Here is a 26,778-nt window from a genome sequence, read left to right on the forward strand (position 1 = left end):
CGCTCCACCGGTGTCTACGTAGGCTGTGTGTATGGTAATAGAAAATGCAGGTATATGTGGCCTGCCATGCGGGACGAGCAATTCAGATACTAGTACGTCACCACTTCTCTTATCAGAGTTTCGCAGCCAATTTCCATTACTATTTTTATCCTTTATTGTGTGCAAATACACAAGGATTTTAGTTACAGCAGTGTCACTTTGAGTGCCGCTTGGAAGGCCAGAGAACGTGGTGTCTTATTTTCACTAGTCCATCTAACACTATTTTTACAACTGAACCATATTGCTAATACAGAATCAGAGCAAGTTTTTTAAAAAGGCATTTTTTTAAAAGGATTGAGTAGTTGCAATTGTTGGAGAAAGGTGCTTAGATGCTGGATTAGGAATTTGCAGGATCAAAGTAGCAGTTAAGATGCCAGGGAACTCATCCAAAGCACAACATAGCTGATATTCTTGAGGGAATACTGGGCTGTTTTGTATACAGCACTCCTGGCTCCAAGTAACTTAAAACCTGAAGAACTGAAATGGTTACAAATATCGGGCTAAATCTTTCAAGGTGTTGAGTGCCCACAACTCACATTGGGCTGAGTACTCTTTTACACTGTGGCCTTTTTATGCTGTGATGGCTGTGCCAAAGGCATTCACCGGCAGTAAATGCCACTGGAGGCCCCGTTACGGTATCGGACCGTAGCAAAGTCGCTTGGGTGCAGTTGGGCATTCGGCCCATTTTCCTGGCAATATCCAGCACCTTTCAGGAGCAGGCTGACAGAGGAGCGGCTCAGGCTGGAACGCTCAGTTATTTGTGGTCTCAATTACACAGAAAATGTAGAGGAAGGATTTGTTTGGGTTTTTTTAACCTGTGAGAAGCCACAGGGATTTCTGCTGGGCTGGTCTCCTTGAGATCTAGACTGCAAATACAGGGCATGAAATTCTCTCTCTTCTCATTTCCATGCTCAGACGGAGTTCGACGAGGTGAGGAACTCGCCTACATCTTTGCTGCACTGGAAGGTGCATCTAGCTGACTCCTGTCTTCTCTTGGCTCTAGAAGAGGAACAGCAAAGACAGTAGTGAAGCAGGCTTCTCCTTTCTCCAGACTTAGTAACTAATAGGGGAGCTGAGTTTTCTAATCCAGTTGCACAACTGGAGCTGGAAAAGATGCCAGAGGACTGAAGTACTTTATTTTCATATCGTTTACTTGGAATACTTAAATTTCCATTTTAAAACCTTTTTAAAAAATTGCTCGTCTTTGGTGAAAGGCTTAAAAAGGGCAAAAAGTGTGAAAATCAAATGGTGTGAGCAAACTCTTGTTCAATATTTTCTTTAAGAAAACTAATTTTTGTTTAACAATACAAAAAATTGTCATTCTAGTTCTGATTCAGCCACCAAAGCAAGAAAATATGGTGGGGTTTTTTTCCTCCATAATAGTTACCAGTAATAATGTTGCTGTTACCACAACAGGGTAAGCAAGGCTTCTGAGGAGAAGATAGTAGCTTTTGTCTTTAATTAGATCAATTACGTGTTTGGAAAAGAGGCAAAGATAGGAAAAGTATAATTTTGGAAATTAAAAAGATACATATGTAACCATGGTCTCAGTTTTAAAACTTCTACAAATCTTTTCTCAAATAAATCAGTGGAAGCTCTTGGTGCTTTCTCATTACTTTATATGTTTGGTTTGGAGAATTCTGTTTGGATTTTTTGACCTGAATGTGGATGATCCTAGAGTTCTAGCAATTGGGAATCGATTTTAGAGAGAATTATACAGGATTTAATGCATGTATAAGAATAAGGAAACTATTCAAATATAGTTATTGTATGCACATTAATAAAAAATTTGGCTAATAGTGGAAGAATTAGAAAACCAATTTGCTTTGATTGTAGTATATTGGATTGTCATAAAACTCATGAGGAAGAAAGTGGTTTGGGGTCTAATTTCCTTGTGTTTATGGATGAGGTATGAGGAAGGATATTGCTTCATTGTAGATCAGTATTTTGTATCCTTTATCTCTCCTGATCCTCATGCCTCTTCTTCCCCTTCACCCACAAACATTTTCTGCTTAAAGATAGATTTTAATCAAGTGTGGTAGAGGTATCAAAGCCTCATAATGATATGTGAGGAAAGTCTTTGAATTAAATTACCCATAACAGTTTCCCATCACAATGGCTAATTTGTAATGGTCAAAGGTAGCAGCCTGCATGTTTCCATTAAGTATTCTGCAGAACAGAGAGAAGGGCAGTAGGAGGTTAAAATTTATAAGTATTTGTGGTGATAACAGAAATCTTGGCTAAAGAGGCAATACGTGATGAAATACAAACCAGAAAAACAGCTGTCATTAGCTCTGCTACTCATGGACTTATTAGAAGATGCAAAAGGATGGTGCAGGTGGACAGCTGCATACAGATCCTACCTCTCCCTCTCCTGCTAACACCAACAAACTCTGTGGTTACTCTCTGAGCAACCTGATGTAGTTGAAGATGTCCCTGCTTATTGCTGGGAAGTTGGACTAGATGACCTTTAAAGGTCCCTTCCAACCCAAACTATTCTATGGTTCTGTGAAATACAAAATTCTGTGTGTCTTACTTCTGGGTTTCTGTCAAGCACCTACAGTGTCCAGCACTGATGGACCACCTTTCCTTGGTTATCCTAGCATCTGATTCAGTGATACAGAGAGAATCACAGATTTTATTATCATTCATGTGAAACACAACTGCCTAGGAGCCCAGGAGTGCAAAGCATCAGTTTAAGCTGAGATGTAAGGAATATCTTAACCAGCTGGAACGCGAGACTCTAGCCCACAAAACCAAGTCATAGCCCTTCTGACTTCTGCAAACACACCGTGAGATTGTTCGTGACCATGACTGGCAAGGGCCTGAGCCCTTTTATTGTATGTGAAATGACATCTCCGACACAGTGCCGCTGCTGGAGTGCTGGTAGGGCTCTGACTCACCGCCACACGACCTCTTGTTTTCCAGACCTGAGCGTTACTAGCATGTAAAGGTTGACCCATTCACAGAACCATGTGGTGTGGCAACGGGCCATACGCATAACCTTGACTACAATGCCCTTTCCAGAGACTGATTGTGGTTTTCTTATTATCTAACGAGCTTGTAATTTCCTGTACTAGTTGTAACAGAGCTGAATATTTTCTAGGTTACCTAACCAAACTTCTGCAAAATCATACTGCCTACGCCTGCGATGGGGAACATTTGAGTCTGCACTGTCCTCGACATTCAACAATAAGTGTTCAGTCAGCATTTTACGGGCAAGACTACCACATGTGTAGTACTCGGGAGCCTGAAACCAGGATGGCAGAACCCATAAACTGTGTGGCACCCACCTCTTTGCAGGTATCGCATGTTGGAAAGATTCTTAATGCACACAATGTTTTTGAAGGTTTCCATGCGGTGAGCTATGCTGTGTGAAAATGGCAAGTGTTCACAACGTTGAATGAAATGACATGGTGACTATGTCAGTTTGCCATGGAAAGTATTAAAACTGAAAGAATTTGTCTGGCCAGAAGGATGTTACCATAGGTTTGTAAAAACTTTGTGGATTGCCTTCTGCATTGATAAGCCTTGCTTTGGAAACTCCATTCTCAAAGTTGCCTAAAATAATCAATTCCCTTCTAGTCAAGGGCTGGTCATGACTAAGCAGACCAGTCTTAATCCATCACACAGGCCCTCCTTTTCCCCAGGAGAGGTTACGAACATTTGACAGTTACAAACCCATTGAATAAGATGGCACTCTGGTTGGCATTTGGCTTGTTCCATAGCTATCTTCACTCACTCAGAAGGCACCACGACAGCTAAACAGCAGATCCTAAGCACTTCTGCAGACACCTGCATTTTCATTAATACGTGATTTGTATCCGTAATATTGTATGGTTTGTGTGCTGGGCCCGCTTCAGTATAGTTTAAAATGATTTATACTTCATAAATTATTACTTTCTGCTATGGAGACTTTTGTAACGAGGCTTAGAAGGTTAAGCAGACTTACACTGCTGTCAAAGGCTTGTGTCATCATAGTGAAAATGCCCAGTGTTAGGCCAAATTCAGTAAATCATTGCAAAAATGAGTAGTCAGTGGAACCTGAACACGTTCTGTTGGTGAAGCTGTTGTAAATGCTCTACAGAAGCTTTGATGAAGCTTGCAACTTTTGTGCTTGCAGCTGACACATTGCTTCTTGGCAACAGGGAGCATAATTTCCCACCACCAGTGAGTTTAGGAGTTGTAACGAATGGTTTGGCAGTAATATCCTCTCTCCAGAAACAATATTAGGGCATTTTTTATGTGTGGCTTGCCCATGTTGTACTGCAACTTCTAAAGACATTCCAGACGTGACCTATGGGCCATGTGAAAGTACAGCTCTCCACCGAAAACAGTAGGCCAGATGCATCCTTGATGTCATTTTAGTGACTACAGCGAAGTGACACCAATGATTATTTTGGGCTTGTGAGTGCCTTTGTGAGATCTTCATGGACAGTTTTTTCCCTTGAATATAGTAAACACAGCATGGGATAACTGTTGTATAAACTATCATCATCGTTCAGGCACTGTCACTGATCAAAGGCAGGAAAGCATTTTGATGAGGCCACGAACGTGAGAGATACGAGTACTGTGCATCTCATGGAGTTACGGTTCTGTCAAGGAGAAGAGACATATCCTGTAAACTGATTTCTTAGAAAAGAGCACCAGTGATCTCATCCCTCCTCCCTTTCCCTTTGGAACCGCATCTGCAGTCTGCATAATTGGGCATGATGCAGCCGGCAGGAAGCATAACAGGCGTTTTTGACGGTGACCTCCTACTAAAAGGATCACTGCAAAGTTAGATCTGTCTTGAGATATTAACAGCCCAGTGCTATCTCATTGTGAGTATCATTGTTTGCTTTTGTGGTTGCGTGTTTTTGCACGGCAACATGATAGAAAATGCGACTGCTATTGGCATTAAATAGGAGAACGTACAAACAGATGCACAGGAGGTGATTCAGCTCAGGTGCAAACAGAAGGTGACTCAGTAGGGGACAGCTATCTCCACTTACCAAAGACATAACTCAATTGCACTGGCCTGTTCCAGAACTGTCACAATTAAGGAGGAGTTATTTGTTTGACTTGCAACTCTGTGGAAGAAGAATTGTCTGATAAAATTAAGTCTGCTGTGCTTTTCCTTGCCTTTTAAACTCTTTAGAGTGCACTTAATGCTCAAAAAGTGTTGGATGCAAGTCCTCTCCTTCTACCAACGGGAACAAAAAGGCAGGAGTGTTACAGGATTGCTGCAAAGTGCTGCCAACGTGTATCATTTCTGCTTGGGAGGGATGGCTTCCAGGGATGACAGGAGAGATTCAGCCACTGCCAGCTCTCTCAGCCTGGAAACAAGAGTGCAGCTTATGCTATCACAGTGGTAAATTTGTGATTTGGCCTCTTGGTATGACTGAGACCTCTTCTGATGAGAAACAACGCAAAAATTCCCACCGATTTTACAGGAGTACCTAAATCTATCAGAGAATGGTATCTTACAGTTATTCCTGTCAAGAGTGGGGTGACCTGGAGACACTGCCCTCCTTACCACAGCCTGCTGTGATTTTAAACATCAAGAATCCTGGGCACAACACCGCAGACTGTCCAAAAATAGTGTATAGAAAGCCCACTCTAAACCGAGCTTTGAAGGCGAGTAAGAATTTCCTAAGTACACTGCTGCATTTAAACTGGGGGTTTTAGGTGCTTTGGCTTGTGACTGTGTTAAAAACTGGGCTCGGACTCATGTTGGGCAATGTCTTCATATTTTCTGTAGCTACAGCTCCGAAACCACTGATGAAGTGGGAAGACCAATGTGAGCATTAGGAGTACTCGGTCCTTTTGCTGAACTTGGAGAGGGTCCACGGGACCCTCTGCATATAATGCTTCTGACTTTTTTATTGTCCTCCTTTTGTTGCCGCTCCCAGTGAAGCAGCACAGTAAGAACCACGATATATTGCTGGGTCAAAAAATCTGGGGTAGAGATGGCCTTAGAAAGAGCATTTAAACAACAAAACAAAACAAAACAAAACAAAACAAAAAAGACAAGCAGGCTTAGGATAGACATCCACAGCTGTGCTATCTGATCAAACCAATTCTGGAATTGGTTGAAGTGGCAAGTGAAGTAAATATCTGATGATGTGTGTAACTGCAAGCAAGCAGTTACACACATTAGGTCAAGTGCCCCTTAAGCAGGAGGTCCTACACATGGCTTAAAGCTACAGTTGTGCTTAAGTGTCACTAAGGCACACCAAGTCATTAGCTAGAACTCTTTCAAGTGAAGATATTACAGAGCGTGCTCAGGTAAACTGAAGTAGATTGAGATGAAATGAATGTTAGAAAGACACCTTTTTGAGTCACCATGCTTCACCTGGGCATTACACTCCCATCAATGCCATCAGCCAGGAGCGTGTGAGTGCCGCAGGCCTCACAGAGGCCGGGGGCTGAGCGTCTTCCCAGTTGCTCTGGGCTCTGCACGGAGTCCCAAGCACCTCCGAGGCTGCGGTGGCACACAGCGGGACCTGGCCGACCAGCTCGGGGGAGAGGAAGAAGTGAAAAACAGCAGATGGGTAACATCCTAAGTAGCCGTGAGCATCCCTGGGATGAATGTGTTGCCATAAACTTGGGCACACCTCAAAGTCTGGTAGAGGTGTGGCTTAAATCTGGTGATGCAGATGTTCCTTACGTGTTTACAGCCAAAAGGTTGTGAAGGAATGATTTCTGTCCTGTATAGAACAAAGTACAACTAAGTGTTCTCATTGCTATATAGCTTCATACCTTGTTTTCAAGCCTATCCTTTTTGCCCGTTGTTCTAGAAAGTACTGGATGAATGCCAAAACCTGAGATCCTGCCAACTCCTTGTCAATAGTCGGGTTTTTGGACCTGATCTGTGTCCAGGGACCACTAAATTCCTCCTTGTCTCCTTTAAATGCAAACCTAGTAAGTAATCCACATCAGGCAAATGTGTATTTGTGTGTGTTTTGTTGTTTGTTTTGGTTAAAATGCCACTGTACAAGGCTTTGCATAAATCCATGTGAAGTTTTGAGACTCTTAGATTAATAACAAATTGTTTTTTTCTGCTTTACCTTAGCTCTCCATTGTGTTTACAGCTTCAGTGTTCTTGCTGCCAAGTTAACGACCAGCATAGTTTGGCAGAGTCAGACATCAAACTAGGAAGGAAAAATGTTTTGGAAATTATTTTTGAAGAGATGGTAATGATAGCGTCATATTAGAAAGATAGAGCTGAACAGCAAAATCAGATGCTTGGGTGAAGGATCCAAATGATGAAGAAGATATCATAATAAGGAATATACAAAAATGCTTAAGGAGGACCAAAGCTTTCAATGACCCTCTGTTCCTACCTCCCATTTATAGAATAATGACTGGAGGATACATACATGTGGCTAGCTTTATTACAGAATTTCATTGTAGAATCACGTGTATTCTATGCAGGTAATTAACATTGATACGTAAAGGGGCAAATCCTGCCTCAAAGAGAATGCACTTGGTAAATGTAAGAAAAGTGTAAGAAAGATTAAGACAATCATCATGAGGTTTCATTTATTGGCGTTTTTTAATTGTTTTTCTTGTTGCTATTGTATATGAGAACAAGCCCCAGTAGCCTGGAGGCTCAGCTGTTTTTTGGCAGCTAATCCCCAGTGTGGATGAAATGGGTCCCAAAGAAAATAGTTGAATGATGATTTATGGGTAGGTTCACCAGCCAACTCAGAAATACCATCCCACAACTAAAGGAGAAAGCACAAAAGAGATTTTCTTTAATCAGAGCATTAAGATAGACATCATTGGTGGAATAGGAACAGGGGTGGCAAGCAAACTGAAGCGCCAATTTATGCGGAGTATTGAAGTCAGAGCAGAGATACGGGAATGGAGTAGGTAGGTGTTACCTTTGGCAAAGCACTGACACAAGAACTCCCAGGGAGTCTTACTGAGCCAATCATCGGGGGGGGCAAAAGTGTGAAATTTAACATTTTGAAGATCTGTTTTATTATCTTATAGTTTAAAGATTCTTTTTCACGTATTAAAATTACTGCATTATTAATAGTAGATGGATTTGAATATCATAGCTGTGTCTGTGTCATTTGAAACCTCTTTTTACTAAGCAAAAGTGGATTGAGATCCTGTTTGTTACTTTTATAAGCTGCTTAATATTTTTCCCACTGGAAATGCACTACTTTGAATATATAATGTTCTCTGTAATCTGGATTTTACAAAAGTTGGTTAAAATGCATTTAACAGCAAGTGCTGCCTTCAGAACTGAGGAACAGTCCAGTTCCAGTGCAAATTACATGACTTCATGTGACAGGAAATTTGTATTTGTAGGTAAGATACCAGTATTGTTAGGGTTGGCTGTGGAAAACATCCCTACTCGGGAAATCGCTTGGGTATAACTTTAAGTGTATTTTACAATCTCCTTGCTTTCAAGTGGGCACTTAAGCAAGTGCCTGAATCCCTTAGTTTTTCATCTGTTTAGAAATACTGTGTTTTCCTCTGTTGCTCTCTCTCTGCAGAGGTCTCTGTTGTATTCTTACCTTTGTCTTATACCATTTGTGGGTTTTTTTCTGTTGTCTGTACTTCCCTAGCCTCTCCAGCAACCACGGAGCGCAGCCGTACAGACACAGAACACCGCTTTAGGCTGTTAGCCCTTGGGTCAGAGCCTCTGTTTTCTTGGCATGATCCTCATGGGTGTACGGTATGTCAGGTGCTTCTGCAGAAGTAACAATCTATCTGCAGCAGGTCAAGTATTTTTTAAAACCACTTTTTTTAGACTTAAACATGTGACTGCTGATGAGCTCGAATAGAAGAAACCGGACTATTACCAAGAACATTAACCCCTTTTCTTTTTTTTTATCTCTTCTATTCTAAATGAAACAATAATGTTTTCTTTATTGAATAGATAGGAGGTTTTTCTCTCTCCAGTTCCCCTAGCACCACCACCCACGCTCTGCTCACAGGGATACCACTCAGTAACAATAAGGTTTCCCTTTTCTCCTGCTCAGCTCAGGAACCTCCTTTTCCTGTTTTCACATTTTTGAAAGAGAAAAAAAAAAAAAAAAAAGGAGCAGAATAAACTCATCTCCCCGGCCTTATCTGCACTGAAAAGGTTTGCCACCATATCTAGACTAGGAAGGCTTGAGCCGTAAAATGCTGCAAGCAGAGTGGCTGCTTAGGCCAGCCAGAGACCTCCTTGGCCGGATGGCAGATTTTAACCCGTTCCCTAGGAGGAATAAACCATGCTGTCTGGAGACATCTCACTGGCTTCCCCACCTCTGAGCTGCGAGCGCGGCCAGTGTGCTGCTGCCAGCTGAGAAAGGGCGGCGGGGAGTTATTTTTCTCAGCCTCCTGATTCGAATTGCTTTGTCAGCAAAACTTTCAAATGAGCCCTTGCTGCATAGTCATGCCCGGGGAAACCCACTGACCTTGGTGGAGCCATGGAGATACAGCTGAAAGCGCTGTCTGGCTCAGGGTATGTCGCCCATCCCCATGCCTTTGTGCCTCCCATTCTTCGATGCTCACTCAGGGGCGTGTGCGGTGGCACCGGGTGATGCCAGCCATCCCCGTGATTGATGGGCGGTCGGAGGCTCTCAGCACTCAGGCGGGCATCTGAAGTAGGCGTAGAATGGAGCACTGGCCCGGGGAGAGACAAAGGAAAGGACGAGGCTTCTCCTGCTGAGCAGCAGTGGAAAGCAAGCCAGGAAATAAGGTGGGAAGGGGGGAGGCTGTTCCACTGGGAGAGGAGATGATTGGCAAAAGTTAACTTTTTCGTTCCTTTCAAAATGGAGCAAGAGGCTTTAGGTAGTCATATGGGAGCAGTTCAGTTGGAGGAAGCACTCTGCTTTGCTGTTGGCTTTGTCTCTGGTTGTAATAGTGCCGCATATCACTCGCAACAGAACTTGCAGAAAAGCTGTTTTCTGTCATGCTGCCATTTGCTATTAACAGTCCAGCTGAGTAAATTGCCTCATGCTACCATATTGTTATTTTCTTCTATTTTAGCTGAATACAAAACCAAATCAGCATGTGAAAACCAGGAACTGAAACTCCACTGTCAGGAGTCCAAGTTCCTTATCATCTACTCTGCCACCTATGGCAGATGGGCACATGAGGAGAACGTCTGCTCGACAGAAGTGGAGCGCGTCCCCCCCTTTGGTATGTTTCTATGCTGTTGATAGACCTTCTCCAAGCAGGTGCACAGAGAAGAGGGGAAACAGATGGGGAGAAAACTTCAGGTGCAAGAGCAATGGCATTTTGAAGGCGGCAGTGATTGAAATATGAGAGATTATTTCTGAAACTCAAACAAATTGCCCAGTATGAGGAAGAAACATAAACTAAGAAATGCAGCAAAGTAATAAACTTTCATATAGTTAATCAGTCCTTAGTATAATTAACATCAAAAACCCTACTTCTGTTGGCTGTCTTGAACTTAGGTGATGTATACTAATTATCAGTTGTTTGCCTCTTCTTCCTCCAACTTCTGACAATGATGAGGCAACCCGAGTGTCACAGAATCAGTGGCAGGGGTTGGAAGGGACCTCTGAAGATCATCTGGTCCGACCCCCCGCCAAGGCAGGATCACCTAGGGCACGACACCTTGTCTTACTGTTACCTTCTTCTGTGAGCTCTGTTTCTGCCAGCTCTTCCTTGCCTTAAACGCAGACTGTAAGGATAGGTTCCATAGGTCACAGTACATTGCTTTAGATGCTGTTGTATGACCAGACTCCAAGACCGTGGTAGTACACTAGAAAATTAAATGTGCCTAGGACTTCTCTCTGGCACCAAGTCCAGCAGGCAGGAATGTCCTACGTATGTAGTACTGCAGTCTTGCCCCCCAACACGGGATGACTGCATGCCGACTGCTCCTTGGGGCTGCTCCCTGGCCTGTGCTAGCTCCTCAGCTGTGATTGATAGGGAGCTGTTGAGAGGATGCTGTTGGCCCCGGGCCAGATGGGGGCAAGGACCATACTTACCAGAGTGGAGCACTGCCTTGGAGTGCCAGAAACATACCCTCTCACCGCTGATTTACTAGTACAGGTGCATCCCAATATATAGCTATTAATATATGATATTAATATGACTACATTAGTAACTGATATATAAACAATATACTAGTGTTGCTATAATATTAATATTACTTTGGTCAGACGGTGAACGCTTTCAGGCACAGACCGTTCCCTTTGGAATAGGTAAAAGAACCCAAAACATCATAAGTAGTTGTATGGTCTACATCGATAACCATACTGGTCATCGACGTAGTCCAAAAATCATCGACTTCACTGCATAGTCTCAGCTGGTGTATGATTAATGACTTATGACTCACTTTTTGTCACTAAATATCTGAATTTATAGTAGCATGTGGTTGTGAGGATGCTTGATGCTTGCATGGATAATATGTTCAGTGGTTGACACCGAAGGTATGAAGGTGAGTTTTCATGCCATGGAGATCGCCAGCACAAGATACGTGTGCTGTTCAAATCCCTTAATGCCACACAGGGAGAGACTTACATGACTGATGCCAGCCCTGTGCAAAGGCTGAACTTTACTCCTAAGAAACATGCTATAGGTGAAATCTATAAGAAGTATCTCTGAACATCGAAAGAGGTCAATAATTAGCCTTAAAAGCCATTTGTCTGCAAGCCAGTGTTTCTATTTTGTTATATAGATATTATTAAAATGTATTGGCTGAAAACTGTAATCTGTTCTTAGGCAACAGTCTATTTTAAATCGCCAGGTCTACATTTCACACTGGCTGTCTTGTATGGTCCTTCACACAGACTTTAGCTCCGCTTATCTGTTCTGTGGAGGAAACATTCTAGCAGGTTTCTGACAGACCCGTATATCCTTCATGATGGTGGCATTAGTGTATGAGGCGAGGCAGAGCAGAGACAGCTCAGTCGCTTAAGAAAGGCTGCCATCATACTTATTTCTTGCACTTCATTCACCTCTGGAAATCACTCACCTCTGATGTCAACACTTAAGAGTTCACAGATCAGAATACTGCAAACCCTTCTTACTGGATAAAGTTTCACAGTATAAATAGAGAAAGAATTTGCAACAGCAACAAACTCTCTGCCTGGCCCCCGTATACGATCACCTCTTGAGTTGGTGAGCACCTCTGGCTGTTGCTGGTTTTGTGTTCTATAAAGCAACCTAAAACCATGGTAATAGGGGAGAGCACAAAACCTGAGACAAACACAAGGTAGATCTATAGAAGGTGGATCCTTGTATAGATTTCCCAATACTTAATGAAAGTGCTTGGCCTCTTCCTGCGTGGTACCAGTAACCCTCTGCAGTGAGTATAATTTTCAGAAGCACCTATGTGGCTTGGGAGTACACATTTAGTTATGACAAAAAGATTTAGTGCTTAGGACCCAAATCCAGTTGACTCCAGATCTATCCATCTCAAGCTTAAATTGTATTTATGTGGTTATTTAAGCACATACAGATGTGAGTGGGTGCATGATTAGACTTTTGAAATGTCTGTGTACCTTTATCTCAGGGAAAGCAACGGTAATTTGAATGTCAATGTGATTTTAAAGATTTGAGACAGTTTAGAAACTTACTTCAGCTGCTCTTCGTTGCTGAATCAAAGCCCACGTACTTGTATATGTTTGTTCCAGCACACATCTGTTGTTGTTTCTACTCACGTTTGTGCACCTCAGCCTAAAGGTAGTGCTTGAGCCTTTCCATTTCTTTCACTGCATCACAGGGAAACTGAGGTGTGTTTTTAGTACTGTGCAGAAGAGAAGTCATCTGTAGGTCCTAATGACAAGTATAGGAAGTCTCTGTTGAGCTCAAGAGTTTTGCATCTCTCCGTACTTGATATAGTCCTGCTAGGACTACTGGGTATTGAATTAATTAGATACTTCTCTAGATTTTGGTGACCTCATGTCACATGTAATATAGCTGATAGGCAATTAATGACAAAGAGCAGGTTTGGACTGAGACAGATGCATTCTGATCTATTGCTTCTCTGTGAACAGTCTGTCAAATCAGCTGACAGATTTTTGGAGCTTTGCTTCAAAGGGAACACAGAAAAATGTAAAATTTCTATAGTGTGAAGGCTCTCCTCCATATCAGAAATAGAGTATAAAAATCCATCTCTGGTGTGGTGATATCTCTGTGGCCTCAGATCACCGGTAGGATCCTGAGCCTCAGATCAACATTTAGCATGACTGCCTCCTCTTGGAAACTAGATTTCTCAGCCAGTTTAATAATGTAAATTACGTGCCATTTTCAAGACAGAGGAGGAAGAAGAGCAATGGCACCATGGTGTCATCCCTGCTAGACAAAGCCTTTACAGTAGAGTTGTCCTCTGGTCTGGTTAAGTCTTGCTTACCCTAGGCAATGGAACAGCTTTAGCACGAGACAAAGCCAGCTGAAAAGCCCTCACAGGGTGGGTTATGGGAAACATACATCCAAGTCCGTCCCTGTTCTGATTCAGATAAAGAGAAGATTTGAATCTGGGTAAAGATTTGAACTGCTGACTACAAGAAACTCCCTAGTGAGTACCGTAGCTGATAAGGCAGCAACTACTTTCAGTCTCCAAACTGATACCTAATTATATGTGTAACTTGCACCTTTCATTCCAAAGTGTCTCTTGTTTTTGTTAAAAATTACCAGAAACAAAAAGCTGCGCTTAGAACAACTCATCTTGCTTGACGCAGTTTGGGGGAGATGCGTGATTTGTCAAAGAATGGGAAATTTCCGTATAAGTTCACTATAAAATATTTTTCCTGTTTTTTATCACTTTCACCATCAAACTGAAATACGGTATTTTTACATACCTCTGGTCTTGCTCTTGTCAAGAGGGCATTGTCATCAGGGCCGTTCATTCCTGTGAGCGGTCACCATTGCCCACTTCAAAGAACAGTGCGTAAAATCTTGTCTCCAGGCATTTTAGGATCTTTTGGAAAAGTTTCTTCTGCAAAGCTCGCTCCTACCGTAAGTAACAGAGTTCATTGAAGCACAAGAATTATTTCCATTATAAGATCTCTGGATCATTGCAGGAAAATAAAAAACTCCAAGCTTCTGAAGCTCTTCAAATGACTGTCACTGTTAAGACTGTACAGAATTTACAGAAAGTAACCTCCCCGTTTTACTAAGACTATCAAACACTTCACAAGAAAATGAAAACTTTTTTGGGTGCAGTTTTGTAGCAGATGGTTCTGCTTAAAGGAATCTGTTGCGCCTGGCACCACAGCAGGAAACTGTAGCAGTTTGTTCCTGCGTGACTTGTTGCCCTTTCTGACATATTATCTCTTTTACATTTGTACTAACATGTGCATGAGGAAAGGGAAAATTTATTGGCCAAAAGAAGTTAGAGAGTTGTGCCAGAACAGGTTACCACAGAGAGTACAAGGAAGATTCAGGCCAACAAACACTTCTCAAGTCATAAATTACTCTTGTTAGTACATGAAAGTACTTGAAGGAAGGCTTGGTAGTGGGTTGCCTCTAGCTGCAACTTGCAAGCTAGAACGCTAGAATGTCCTTCCCAGAAATTTCACCTGGAACTGCATTGACTAGTCAGATGTGCATTCCCTCGAGCAGAGCCCTGAGTTACGTATCTTCATTGCTGGAAGGTAGGTCCTTTCCAGCACAGCCCTCTCTTTTACCTGTTCCCACTTTCCGGAGGTTGAGAGGGGAGGGGAAGAGTTCAGGCACCCTCATCACCATGGCATGACATACCCTGAGGCTGGGTTTTGTGCTAATCCCCTCTTTCCAGTGAAATGGTATTTAGCTAAGAAGGAAGGGGTGCTACCAAGGCAAGAAAGAGAGATTTCCAAAGTCCCATAGGTTCCTTCCAGCCCAACAAGGCATTATGGTTTTGTTACATAACAGTATTTTGTGATACTGTGATTCCTTTTTTTTCTTCTTTTTTGTTTGTTGGTTTGTATCAGTATTGTGCATAATTCAGAGGGCCTACATGTCTTATTCACTAACAGTGATTGAAAAGCTTTTGCTTTCTTTCTTTTACTAAGAGTTGTATACTCCTCCCAGTGTGAGCCAGTCCCCTGTATAAGTCTCTTGGGAGCAGATGTAAAGGAAGTAAAGGTACAAACAGCTACGGGCAGATCTGGAAATGCCAACACACTGAAGTTATTAGGTTCATGCTAGCTATAGACTTCTAGGTGCCAGAAAACCATGTAAGTTGGCCAAAATTTAGGGAATGCTGGATATTGAAGTCCAGACACTTCAAGGAGCACTTAGTCAATTGACAGAAACACTGAGCCCAGTCCTCTGCTGGGGGAAGGAGCAAGAGCTTGTAGCTCAGGGCTTCTACAGAGAAGGTGGCTAAAAGTCCTTTCTAGACTGCAAGTATCACTGGTTCAAGGCCTGGGTACGCCCTTCCATTCCTAAGCACCGTCTGCTTAGCGTGTATTTACCAGCTAACTGGGGGGCTGGTTTCAAACACAAGCCCTGTGGGCAGCCATGCAGTGGCAGGCTGCTGAACGGGAGAAGCCCGAGGCTGCAGAGCAGTTACAGGACCTCTTGCAGGGGCACTGCAGCGGAGCAAACGTGCGCCAGCTGCGAGGGCAGAGGGGTGGGGTGGGTGCAGAGGCACTGTTCTGTAGCGGGACCGGGGTTCGGGGACGTGGGACCTCTCCCTTTGCGGCTTCTGCCACTAGTGCCTTGCCGCGTCGGGTGTGGGAGGCAACAGTCAACTGAATTTTATGGGTGCAAACGTAAGGATTAAATTGTTCAATTTTGCTTCCACCATGAAAATCCTTAAGTCAACTCTCTCTTGCAGGCGTCAGATATGAAAAGTTCCTTGTCCTTCCTGAGCAAACTGGGAAGCTTAGTAGGTGTTTTGGGCCCCAAAAGGTGCCAGTGGGAGTCATTGCACAACTTGGCCCCAGCAAATCTTGTCAAGATAAAGCTCCCCAAAAAGAAAAGGTGTTCAACGCAGTGGCAGGATGAGAAGTGATTTTTTGCGGGGAAGAAGAGAACAGCCACCATTTTTAGAGCCCAGTTAACTTTCTGCTGAGATGAGCAGGGAAGGGCACATTTGGTGAGCAGCTGTTTGCAGTTGCTTAAAGCGCGCCCAGGCGCACATCACTTCATCCCCACTAGTGTTTTCCCCACTAGCAGTTCGGGGGTTTTCTTGTGTATGGTTTTTCCTGCCTTAGATTTTTGAACTGTTTGGAAAAGCAGACTTGGCAGCCGAGCCTGAAGTAAAGCCAGGGAACTCCTGCCCGTGTGCGTGCAGACCCAAAGAGTGCGACACAAAGCAACGAGCGTCTGAGCCGGGGGGTCTGGTCCTGCTGCCGCCAGCGAGCGCGGAGCTCCGCTCGTCTCCCGCCCTCGGCGTTCGCGCCGGCAGATGGATCCCCCACTCTGTCCCGTACGTGTGTGCAGTAAGGAGAGAAAGACCAGGGTGGTTTGTTTTTTTTTTTTGGGGGGTTGTTTATTTTTTGTGCAAAATACTTACAAGCTGAATTCTGAGCTCGGAGCCGCTTGTAAAATAAAACCGAGCGATGGGCTAATCGCCTGCGAGCGGGGGAGAGAGGGTGCCGCTTACCCGTGCTGGCAGTAAGTAGTGTCTGTAGCGTATCATACCGCCTTGTTTACTGACAGTACTCGGACCTGGAACACAAAGGTATCAGCAACACTTTTCGTAAGCGCCGCTGATGGTGGTGTGTGTTTTTCCTAGAATTGGCGGTTGGAATGGCCCTTTTCGGATGCGTAGGCAGGACCCTGTGTGCCATGCTCTTGCATAAATTACCATATTGTTATGGAAACTTTCTTTAGGAGCCTGCAGCCTTAGCTTGCTCCGAACTCCACAGTTTCCCCTTGTCAATTCTTATCCCCAGAGCTGATACTCGGGCTCCACAAAGCATGAGCTATGCTGATTTGGTAGTGTGAAATCTTTGCTTTCAGCTGATTTTAAAAGCAAGCGCCTTATTCTTTTGCGGGTAGGCACAGCCCAGAAAGCATAAAGCAGCGTAAGCCGGCAGTTTGGGATGAAAGCAAGAAGCAGCTGGGCTCCAGTATTGGAGTGACAAATTGTGGAGGGGTTTCTTTTTGGGTGCCCTGGTCCTTCACCGGCACATTGCTTTTTATGTCGTGTGGGTCGACATTTGAGACACATTCCCTACCCAGCATGTCTTGAGGTTCACCCTGTGCATAGTGATGTGGGAGAAGACGGCAATTAGTAACGTTTGGAGAGGGTGTGACGGGACGCTGTTGCCAGAGCTTGGCGCAAGATGCTCAGGCCAGCTCTGACTGCTCCATCACCTGCAGGTCTTGTGTGGCAGGGTGGAAAGAAAGGGAGGGAAAGCTGAAAGTTTGCCTGTCTGAAACAGAGAAGCTTTAAGAAAACAGAAGACAAATTGCTTCTCATTAAAGCCTGCATGATTTATAGCATGCCGTTTGCATGCCAAAACTTTCCTAAACAAAGCTAATTAGGGAGCTGAAAGAGCCTTTCCTCCAGAAACAAGGCTTTCTACTCTAACTGTTAAATAGCTGCAGTCAGTTCTGATAGTTTATTACTGCATTAAGAACCTCTTCGTGACACCCGTGTCTCCATGCCATCCATACAAGTGTCTGTTTCAAAAGATCCACCAACAGTCTTGGCGCGTAGCGGGCAACTTCGGGAGAAAGGCATGAAGAATGGAGCGTTTTCCCAGCCGCACATCGCGGCCTTTTCCACCACTGCTGGTGGATGCCACCAGCCTTCCAGCACGCTGGGAACGTGCCTTTCAGGAGGCAGTTTATTTTAAAAGTGTGGGACCGATTTCGCAAGCCCCATAAAGATACGCGTAGCTCGAGCGTTACTGAGATACTCAAGAAAGAAGACACGTTACGTACGTATGTTCACCTCCTGCTCGGTGATTTCTTTGGGGCCGTTCAGTGGGACCATTCACTCATTTACTCAAGACGCAGCACTGACTGAATCCCCTCCTCATTCAGACACTGCAGGAAGGTGCCTGACCAGGAGGAGGACAAGTTGTCCCTGGCACGGGCTCTGCGTTGCTGCAGCTGGATTGCGGCTCGACCCCAAGCAAGTTTGGTTGAAACTAGTTTGAACATCCCTTCAGCACACAGCGACTCCTCTGGCTTCGGTGCGGGGACACTTCTGTAACGCCTGCTTGTGGGGGGTTCTACAGGCGGAGCTGCAGGTGTTGGAAAAGTGGCCTTTGGTACGGAGTACACAGAATTCCTCCGAGCTGAAGTCATTGCTCGGCTGGCATCGTAGCTGCCAGGAGAGTTAGTGGGGAGATAGCAAGGACACGCATAAACCAGGGAGGAAAAAAATGGAACATTTTTTGACTGGATCACTAAAACCTAAAATCTTGTTAGACCACAGGAAGCTAAGTTAAATTAAGGGTTTGGTTTTTTTTGTTATAGGTCTTTCCAGTTAACGTCCGTGGTGTCCTGCAAAAGCAAGCCAGCCTGGGTTTGCACTTACTCACCTGTGACACCAGGTGAGCCTTGGGAAGTTCTCCAAAAACTGGCCTGGCAAGAGCCTGCAGGCATATGACAACTGGCTCCTCAGGTAGAGGAGCCAAATCCAACATGAATATAGACGATAAGGAGCTATTAACTCCCACAGAAACATGAGCAAGCATCTACGAAAGGCAAAATGAAACTTGTACTTACTGTATTACTGAATTTGTAGAAAACCATCAGCACAACAGCCTCCTGTTTTTAAAGACGCTGTGAGTAGCTCCCAGGGCAGGAAATTTTGTAGAAAACATTATTCAGTTTGCCAGGTTGCTGCTGTGCTCCCAATCCATTCATCTATGAATCATCTGATAATTCCTCCTGATATTCTTCAGTTGTTTTCATACTTGCCAAAATAAGCTACTTGGCTACCTAAAATGTCCATCCAAATATATCCTTACTCATCTAAAATGGCCAGGGAGGGAAACTAAAGCAGCTCAGTTACTTCATGAGAACTACCCAATGTTTTAGGTCAGCCTTCCCTGCCTGCCCAGCAGCCTCCCGGGACACATGGGCATTAGGATTTTAGGTCTCTGAAAAGACAAAGGAAGAGTTGCTCTACCAAAAATCCATGTCCAAAGGTAACCTGTGAGCCCTTTGCCTATCTCCCAATGGCTCCGCTCAAGTATATGACTTATTTAGTTCTGGTGTCAGGGGATTAACTCTAAAAATCACAAATCTGCCCCTTGTTCACATAGTAAATGTCAGTCATCTGTCTGTCTGTCTTTGTCAAGAACTCCAGTCTCAAACCTCCTCTTTCTTTTCAAAGAAGACTGATTTGAGGAACCTTTGGAGTGTCCTTGCAAGCACTGTTTCGCCTTCCTCTAAAGAGGCAGAAATGAACTTCAGCAGCTGGAAGGTGACAGGATGCTGTCCTTGTCTGAGTTTTATTACAGGAAGAAGGGCTATTTTAATGCCCCGAGAAATATGTTTTCAGACCTCTAGAGTGCCCCTGCCTTAGAAAACTAGAGTGGGAAATATCTGTCATCCACAGAAAGTCACAAAATGCATGAGGCAACACTGACTGGAAGCAGAAAGCTTCAGAAAAGTATTACTTACTCCAGACTTGTCCTTTCTGCATACTTTCTGTTTAGAAACCAAAACTAAGCGGGATGGGGGGTTGTTTTGTGGCTCGGAGTAGCATATGTGAATACCGGGAATTTAATCACATCTAGAGACAGTCTTTTTTTATAGCAGATTTTTTAAAGTTTGTCTACACACACACACACACACACACTTTCCCATTCAAATAATTCCAGCTTCAGTCCAAAATCCTCCTAATCAAGTTTTATTCTTTTATAAATTGTGATAGAAGGCGTAAGTCTTGAATGAAGAAATCCCAACTCTGAATGTAGATCTTTGTTAGCAAGTTAAGTTTTCACACATGGTGCGTGCTTCTTGCTCAGCCCACGGGGAGAGTCTGGACTCTCTTCATCTGCACAAAGTCAGGGGTAGTATAGGCTGCTTTAAAAATGATGTGGGTTACCTCATGTAATTAGGGCATGAAGGCAGTGCAGTGTAGATGCTGTTGAAGGTTGCTTTAGGCATGTGAACTTGGCTTGTGGCGGCAGCCTTACTAGAACAGCCTGGAATTTGGTATGGGAGGAAGCAGCCACATATTTCCCTGGTTAAATATTGATCCCATTTTGACCTCTGTGCTATGGCAGAATGGCTCCTACCAGCGGCAGGCATAATAAATCAAAAGCTACCTTTAAATATACCAAACCTCACTGTAGCCCTAGCTGTTGCAACACATAAAAATTGGTCTCACCTGACTTGAAATGAAATTAGGCATCCAGTGAAATCATCTCAATAACCCAGGGACCGAGAAAAAGACCTGCAAGCAGCATTGATTCTCCCGTTATTTGCACACTCATCTTGAGATGGAACAGATGGAGAGCGATTTGGATGTGCTTATTTTTTCCACGTCATCGTAGTGGTTTATACTGGGCACCTCGTTTGGAGCTTGACGTGAGTCTTACAGCAACCTTAGTACGCACCTGGAAGTCAGCGTGAGGTAGGTAGCTTGCTGCAAGTTCACATTTTCATTGCAGCTGACTTCCTTGCATTGACAAATCTTAATATTTAATTCTGAAATCCTGCTTAGGCAAACATATGCCTGAAATCAATAGCAGATTTGTATCTCTAGTCATGTACATAGCAGCTAATTTGTGATAACACTAGTGTTGTATATTTATTGTATGTGTTTTTCTTTCAGACTGTTTGTCTTACACGGCGCTAGAAGTTTTATCAAAAAGGTGTTACGGGAAACAGAGATGCAAAATCGTTGTCACTAGCCGGGATTTTGGAAGTCCGTGCCTGCCTGGAGTTACAAAATACCTTAATGTCAGCTACGCATGTGGTAAGAGCAAATGCGTGATCATTTTAAAGCCCTCATTCTGCTTGCAAGGCAAAACAATGCCAAATGGTGCACACGTAAGGAGAGAGACACACACATGCTCACAGAGGCTTCCAAAATCTCCCCTTCCTTTTAGCATAGGAAGTCGGTGACATAGGCGTACAAGAACAAACAAAATATATGAACAATCCCATGGGCAGAGCTGCGCCTCATGTAAATTCAGGCATTAAGGGTCTTTTTCCTGTAAAAATGCAATTGACAATAGAACATAGAATATGTGTTTTAATATTTTGAGAAATACTGTCAGAGTAAGAGTCTGTTCTACAGAATTGACCTGCAACAGCGCTAGGAAAAAGAACCTGGCATTGCCTGCCATCAGCGCGGGTAACGCAGTCCAGCATAATTGAAGCACTGTGTACAAGCCCAGTCCTGAAATCTGATTCACACGAGCACACCTACAGCCCTCAGCCTTGCAGAGGGATTTCATTTCTCCTGGGCAAAGTCTCAGTAGAAGTAAGAGTTTGAGGTTATACGTCCCTTGCAGGACTGAAGCCTATTTCAGCTCATTCCTCAGGCAGAGGAACAGTTTTCCATATTCTTTACCACGAACTAATGTATTTACATCAGGGGAAAGCAGAATTCCCTACAGTTCTTCTTCTCAGAAGCAAAAGCCGTGGGACAGCAAAGTGTAGCACCAACAAAGGTGAGAGAAGACTGGTTACAGAACTTCAGCGTAGTCCCTTATTTTGGTATTGCACGTATTTGGGAATGGCTGCGCATTTCTTGAGCCTCGAGCGGATTTCCTCAGGCTCTGCTTTCTGCTGCCGGCTGGCTGCGGGGTGGAAGTGTGAGGTTCCGGGGTGATCGTCTCTCACGCACCTCTGCTTCAGCCAGAGGGTCCATAAAAGTTTTTTCCCCGAGTCACCGCTCTGCGCACCGCTCGGCAAGCTGCCAGCCCCTGCCCCTTTCTGGCTCCTTCTGGCCGGTGGGGAGTCACGGCAGCGGCTCCAACGGGGACGTCTCGTAGAGCCCTTTTTGCTGCATCTCTAGGGAGTAATGGGCAGAGGGCACAGGTTAGCCGAGACGTGCTTTTGGGAACAGCAACGTAGGATTGATTGCCAGATCACCGTGTACCTGAAGATCAGAGGAATATGAGCCCCGGCCGCTTCCTTGCTGGCAGGAGAGATTTTCTTTTTCGGTCTCCCCGTGAGTTAGTTGTCAGGTGAGAGGCATTGCAGTAACTCAGCTTTATGTTGTTGAAGAGAGCTGGACATCTGCCTTTGCACTGATAGGTTACATTATTGTGCAGTTGCCTTCATGCTGTAGTAACTTCATGAATGAGTTAATGGAATGCTCTTTAATTAGAATAAGGATAATTATAACAGATCGTTCTTTCTTGCACATCTATGTGTGCAAGAAACATCTCTCTAGAGATGAACCAGAGAACCAGCGTATGTTTGTTTGCCGTGAGGTTATGCATTCTGTTATTCAGTGAAGTGGTTTTGCAAAAACATGTGGGTAATAAATAGTGTTCTTGTGTGTTGCTGGCACATTTTGAAGACTTTTTCTTCTGCCAAATCCTACTGAGCTGTGCAATCTGAAGCATTAGCCAACGATTTGCAGGTCTAATTATTTTACAGATCATCTCGTGAACATGGGAAGAGTTTGGGCATATTCCAGAATGACATTTTACATTCTTTCCCCTCACTAGAAGTTCCCTGCTAAGCTGATGCTTCCCAAGATAAGGTAAATAGGCCTCCCCTTGAAGCAACAGGAGCGCAGCAGAGCAGACCACGTTCTCTGAGGGCTGTGCCGCACTTGAAAGTGTTTCCACCATGATCAGGAATGTGAAAAAGAACTGTACTCCCCACCTCAGTGGTCAGCAACCGTTTAGGGCTAGAGCGTCTGGCTGCATTTTTATTTTTGCAGTTAATTCCAGATAGTAAAAACTTAGCAGGAGCCAGGACGCGCTGGTTTCTCGCGGTCTCAGCGCCCCCGATGACCTGCTCAGCATCGTCTGGTGTCTGCACGAGGTGACGTCTCCTGGCTCTTGCTGAGGCTGGACTTCGGAAGCCTCTCTCAGGAAACGCAGCGCCTGACGCCCCGCGCTGTAACTGCCCTCCCTGGATGCCTTTCAGAGTCCCTCTGTGGACTGCTTGCGGTGGGTGACCGGCTCCAACCCTACTTGACAAAGTAGTGCTGGCACGAGTTGTAGTATAGATGTGATTATCTTGATAAAAATTCCTCGTGCTAGTACCAGTTACGCTGTTCAGCGACCTGATGCAGCCTATCCTAGTTAAAGTCCTTCTGTCTGAAATGGAGCCATAATGAAAAGCAATAATGCAAGCCATCAGGAGCTTTTTTTTTGCCCGTGTCATTTTGAATTCAGCATCCCCCTACAGCAGATATTTTAATGACCTATTAAATAGCCATTCAAACCCTATGGGAAGCCACGGGGAAAGGATTCAGTCCTGTAGCAAGCTCCCTGGAGGGGAGCAGGAGGAACATCAAGAACGTCACGACTGGACGCGTTCCTGTGCAGCCTGCCCTGGGTGATGCTGCCTTGGCAGGCGGGTTGGACCAGATGATCTTCAGAGGTCCCTTCCAACCCCTGCCATTGATTCTGTGATTCTGTGAAGGAGCCTGGGCTGCCTGGGCACCAGGCCATGCGACAGGAGCTTCAGGTCACACAAAGGCGCGGGGGACACTGCGTCCTCCCAGGACGTTGTTCATGACACGTGCGTGCTGTTCGTAACAGCCCGGTCTGCAAATTCGGCGTGCGGTCTGAAAACAAACCAGCCTGCTCACTGTCTGCCTCATGCACCGACAGAAGTATTCTGCCGCTGGAGAACGTTTAAGGCTTACGATGAGGTACAAGCCAAAATAGAAATGAGCTCATTCTCCCATATCTCTGTTGGCCTTCTATTGCAAACAGGAGCTAAGAGTCCCCCAAAAAATTCCTTCATCAGGAAAGGAAACAGCTATGACTTTGAGCCCACACACAAAGAAAAGTTCTGCTCAGAAAAAAGTGCTATTTTTAGTTGTTTTTCAAAGGAAAACTATGCTAAGCCACAAACCCCAGTCTCCTCTGCTCCCTTTAACTTTCCTTAACACTATCTATTGGCAAATGTTTCTGTGTGGGATAGAGGCGAGCTTCATACTTGAAATTTCTTCCTTCCCCCCCCCACCCCCTTCACATCAGTCTGAAAATCAGTCAGTCTGCCTTCACGCGGTGCGGGGAACGGGCGCCAAGCTCCGGGTGTCTGAAGGGCCCGTCACCTAACACGCAGTACGTCAGCTCTCAGTGTTGTGTGATGCACCTGCTTTTAGCTCTGTGAATTATTTCGAGAAGAGTGTGACAACTTACCAAGGGAAAAAATTAATGCAATGGGGAGGGTGCAGCCCAGTCCCACCCATGCATCTCTTCCCATCCTGCACACCCTCCTCCTTGGTGGCCGTGCGTCTCAGAGGCTCTGCAGCGGACGTCACACAAGACTTTCAACATTTCTCTGAGAATTACAGTGAATTAATTATCCTCATCTGAAAACGGTATCTAGACGCTGTTTAGCATCTGACTGTAGCCCCGTTTATCCTGAATTTGTGGCCCAGTTCTGTCTCCTGCCCACGGGCTGGTGCACCCCTTGTGGGGTGGAAAACAAGGGGCCAGAAAACGAGGGGGCAGGTCCCCGCGGTGTGTGCAGCTGCCTTGGTGTTCCTGGAGCTCCCCGTGGGCTGAGGTGTGAATCCAGTCAGGGGTCCAGAGCTGCCCTTACTAGTCTCTAGCAAGAAGTCGCAGCGTTGTCTGTCCCCTTTGGTGTTTCACTGATCTCTAGGTGAAAACCACTGGCGCTCTGCCTGCGCGTCCCGTCCCTTGGGCTCGCTCTGCCGGCCGCGCTCGCCCTTGTCTCCCTGCCCGGCTCACCCCACCTTCCTTTCAGTCTGCTTCCCAGTTACTTTATTCCCTTTCCCACCTCCGTTTCCTTCCCCCCGGCGCTAACCCCGCGAGCAGCGCGCTCTTTGCCACTGCCCCATGCCAGAGCATCCCGGTGCCGTGCCTCCCGGTGCACCAGGTCTGTGGGTGCTGGTGGAGGGAGGAGGAGGTGTCACCGGGCACGGCCCCTCTCCCGGGGCGTTTGCCAGCCATGGGGCTCAGCGTAGAAGTAGGTTGGTAAAAGTCAAGGCAACGCAGCAGGCGGCGGCAGCGGCCCCGGCCGGGGCTGGCACGGCGGGGATGAGCAGCACAGCTCTGCCTGGGGTTGCACCACGCGTGAGGGAGCATCTCTGGGCCACCGAAGAAGCTCAGGCTGGCAGGGCTGGCACTTGCCCGTGCTGGCTACGGACATAGCCGCCCGCTCCGATCTCATCAATAGCAGCGTGGGAAACCCAATTAATAAACCCAGGGTTAGCAGTGGGATTGGTAATTAGCTGGGGATCTGGCTCCTAAAACTAACAATTCGTTTTTCATCTTTTCAGTTCCTAAATTTATCCTCACGGCTGTCAACCCCCTGGTCACCGACAGCAAGTCTTCCATCAAACAGAACAATGGTACGTACCGTCAAAAAAAAATGGCTTGCTCCTCTCCTTTGATCGAAACAGGACGTTTTCCCACTGCAGAGCTTGGTCCGAGCGAGGTGGGGCGAGGTAATGGAAACCCTGCTGGAACAGCTGCTCTCCCCCTTGGCGGGGGCAGCGTGGCGGGCTGGGACCCGTGCGAGCACGGACTTGCTGTCACAGCGGCACCGCGAAACGAGTGACCCCTCCGGACCTACCCATAGCCAGCGTGCTGTCTTCTAACTGCGACTGAACCATGGGAAAAGCAAACTGTGGTTGTTTCAGGGTGGAGAGTTTTTTAAGAGTTACGCCAACACCTGCTCTTCTTAAAGGCAGAAAAATTAATGCTGTGGCTAATGCTTAGATGCTGTCATCGATAACAGGAGTGTACTGCAGTGATTGGCCTGGGAAGTCCGTTTGAGAGCTGCGAAGCTTAATGAAGTAAAATTATTTCAGAAACCTTAATGGGAATAGGCAAGAGGTTTCACCTGGTAATAGATTCTTTTAAGTAAATTTGCCATTTTCTAGATACTCAAAGTTTTCAATACTTCGTTATTTATACTTTATTTCAATATTTATTTTATTTATCAATCATTGTTTGGTCTAATGTTCCGCAAGGTTCCTACGGCACAGCTCTGGCCTGCCTGTGTTTTAGGTGAACTTGTTAGTTTAACAGTTACTGGGTGAGTATCAATTTAGTAGCTTCATCATCTATGATATGATTGAATTTGCTTTACCTCCTCATGTCACAGGTGTCGACCTTGATCCAAAGGAATCAAGACTTCCAAAGAAAGATGGAATTCTTGTTAGCAACTCCTTGGCTACATTTGCCTACATTAGAGGTAGGAAAATGAGGCTGAGATTGTTTGGTTCATTAGACATTTTGGGAAAAAGGAAGATGACCTCAGAAGGTCACCACTGGTAATCCCATGTTTATAGTAACGATGTTATTACAATATAATCACAGTCTTGTGGATGGGACAATCACAGCATAATTGATATTTATGGAATATTTTCCATCCTGAAGGATCCAAACTCTTTTAGAGATTGCAGCCAAGATAATTTTTAATTAATATTTTCAATGGGGACTGGTGGTTGTTCGGTACTTTGAAAACCTGGTTCTGATCTGGGAGCAGTGCTGGAGACATCCATTTTTGGAAATGTTGGTTTGGATTCATATAAGGATCATCGAGGAGCGGTAAAAAAAACCCCACAAAACAAACCCAGCTGTCGCTGGTGTGGGAGATGGCAGGTTTTGTGACTCAGCAACACTAAGCCAAATTTTGTTGAGGCAAATAAATTTGCGATCACCTGATCCCTGCCAGCACAGGAGAAGTCACGAGTTTCAGAAGTCAGCAAAGGCTGATGCTGAGGAGTGGTTCTGGAGCTAAGATTGCTGCTCT

General features: G+C 45.0%; 1 protein-coding gene across 1 annotated transcript in view; it reads left to right on the forward strand.

The window, feature by feature from the left end:
• Window positions 1-26,217, forward strand: part of LOC104619140 (protein eva-1 homolog C-like) — a gene marked incomplete at its 3' end in the record, with an annotated part of 26,574 nt that extends 357 nt beyond the window's left edge. The window contains exons 2-8 of the mRNA XM_010284922.1: window positions 955-1,061; window positions 3,120-3,342; window positions 6,822-6,945; window positions 10,018-10,170; window positions 20,684-20,827; window positions 25,298-25,369; window positions 26,128-26,217. Coding sequence (XP_010283224.1) covers window positions 955-1,061; window positions 3,120-3,342; window positions 6,822-6,945; window positions 10,018-10,170; window positions 20,684-20,827; window positions 25,298-25,369; window positions 26,128-26,217 — 913 coding nt within the window. The remainder of the gene's footprint in view (window positions 1-954; window positions 1,062-3,119; window positions 3,343-6,821; window positions 6,946-10,017; window positions 10,171-20,683; window positions 20,828-25,297; window positions 25,370-26,127) is intronic.
• Between the last annotated feature and the right edge of the window lie 561 nt (window positions 26,218-26,778).

This window comes from Phaethon lepturus, unplaced genomic scaffold (assembly GCF_000687285.1).
Source record: "Phaethon lepturus isolate BGI_N335 unplaced genomic scaffold, ASM68728v1 scaffold11744, whole genome shotgun sequence".
Taxonomy (NCBI): Eukaryota; Metazoa; Chordata; class Aves; order Phaethontiformes; family Phaethontidae; genus Phaethon; species Phaethon lepturus.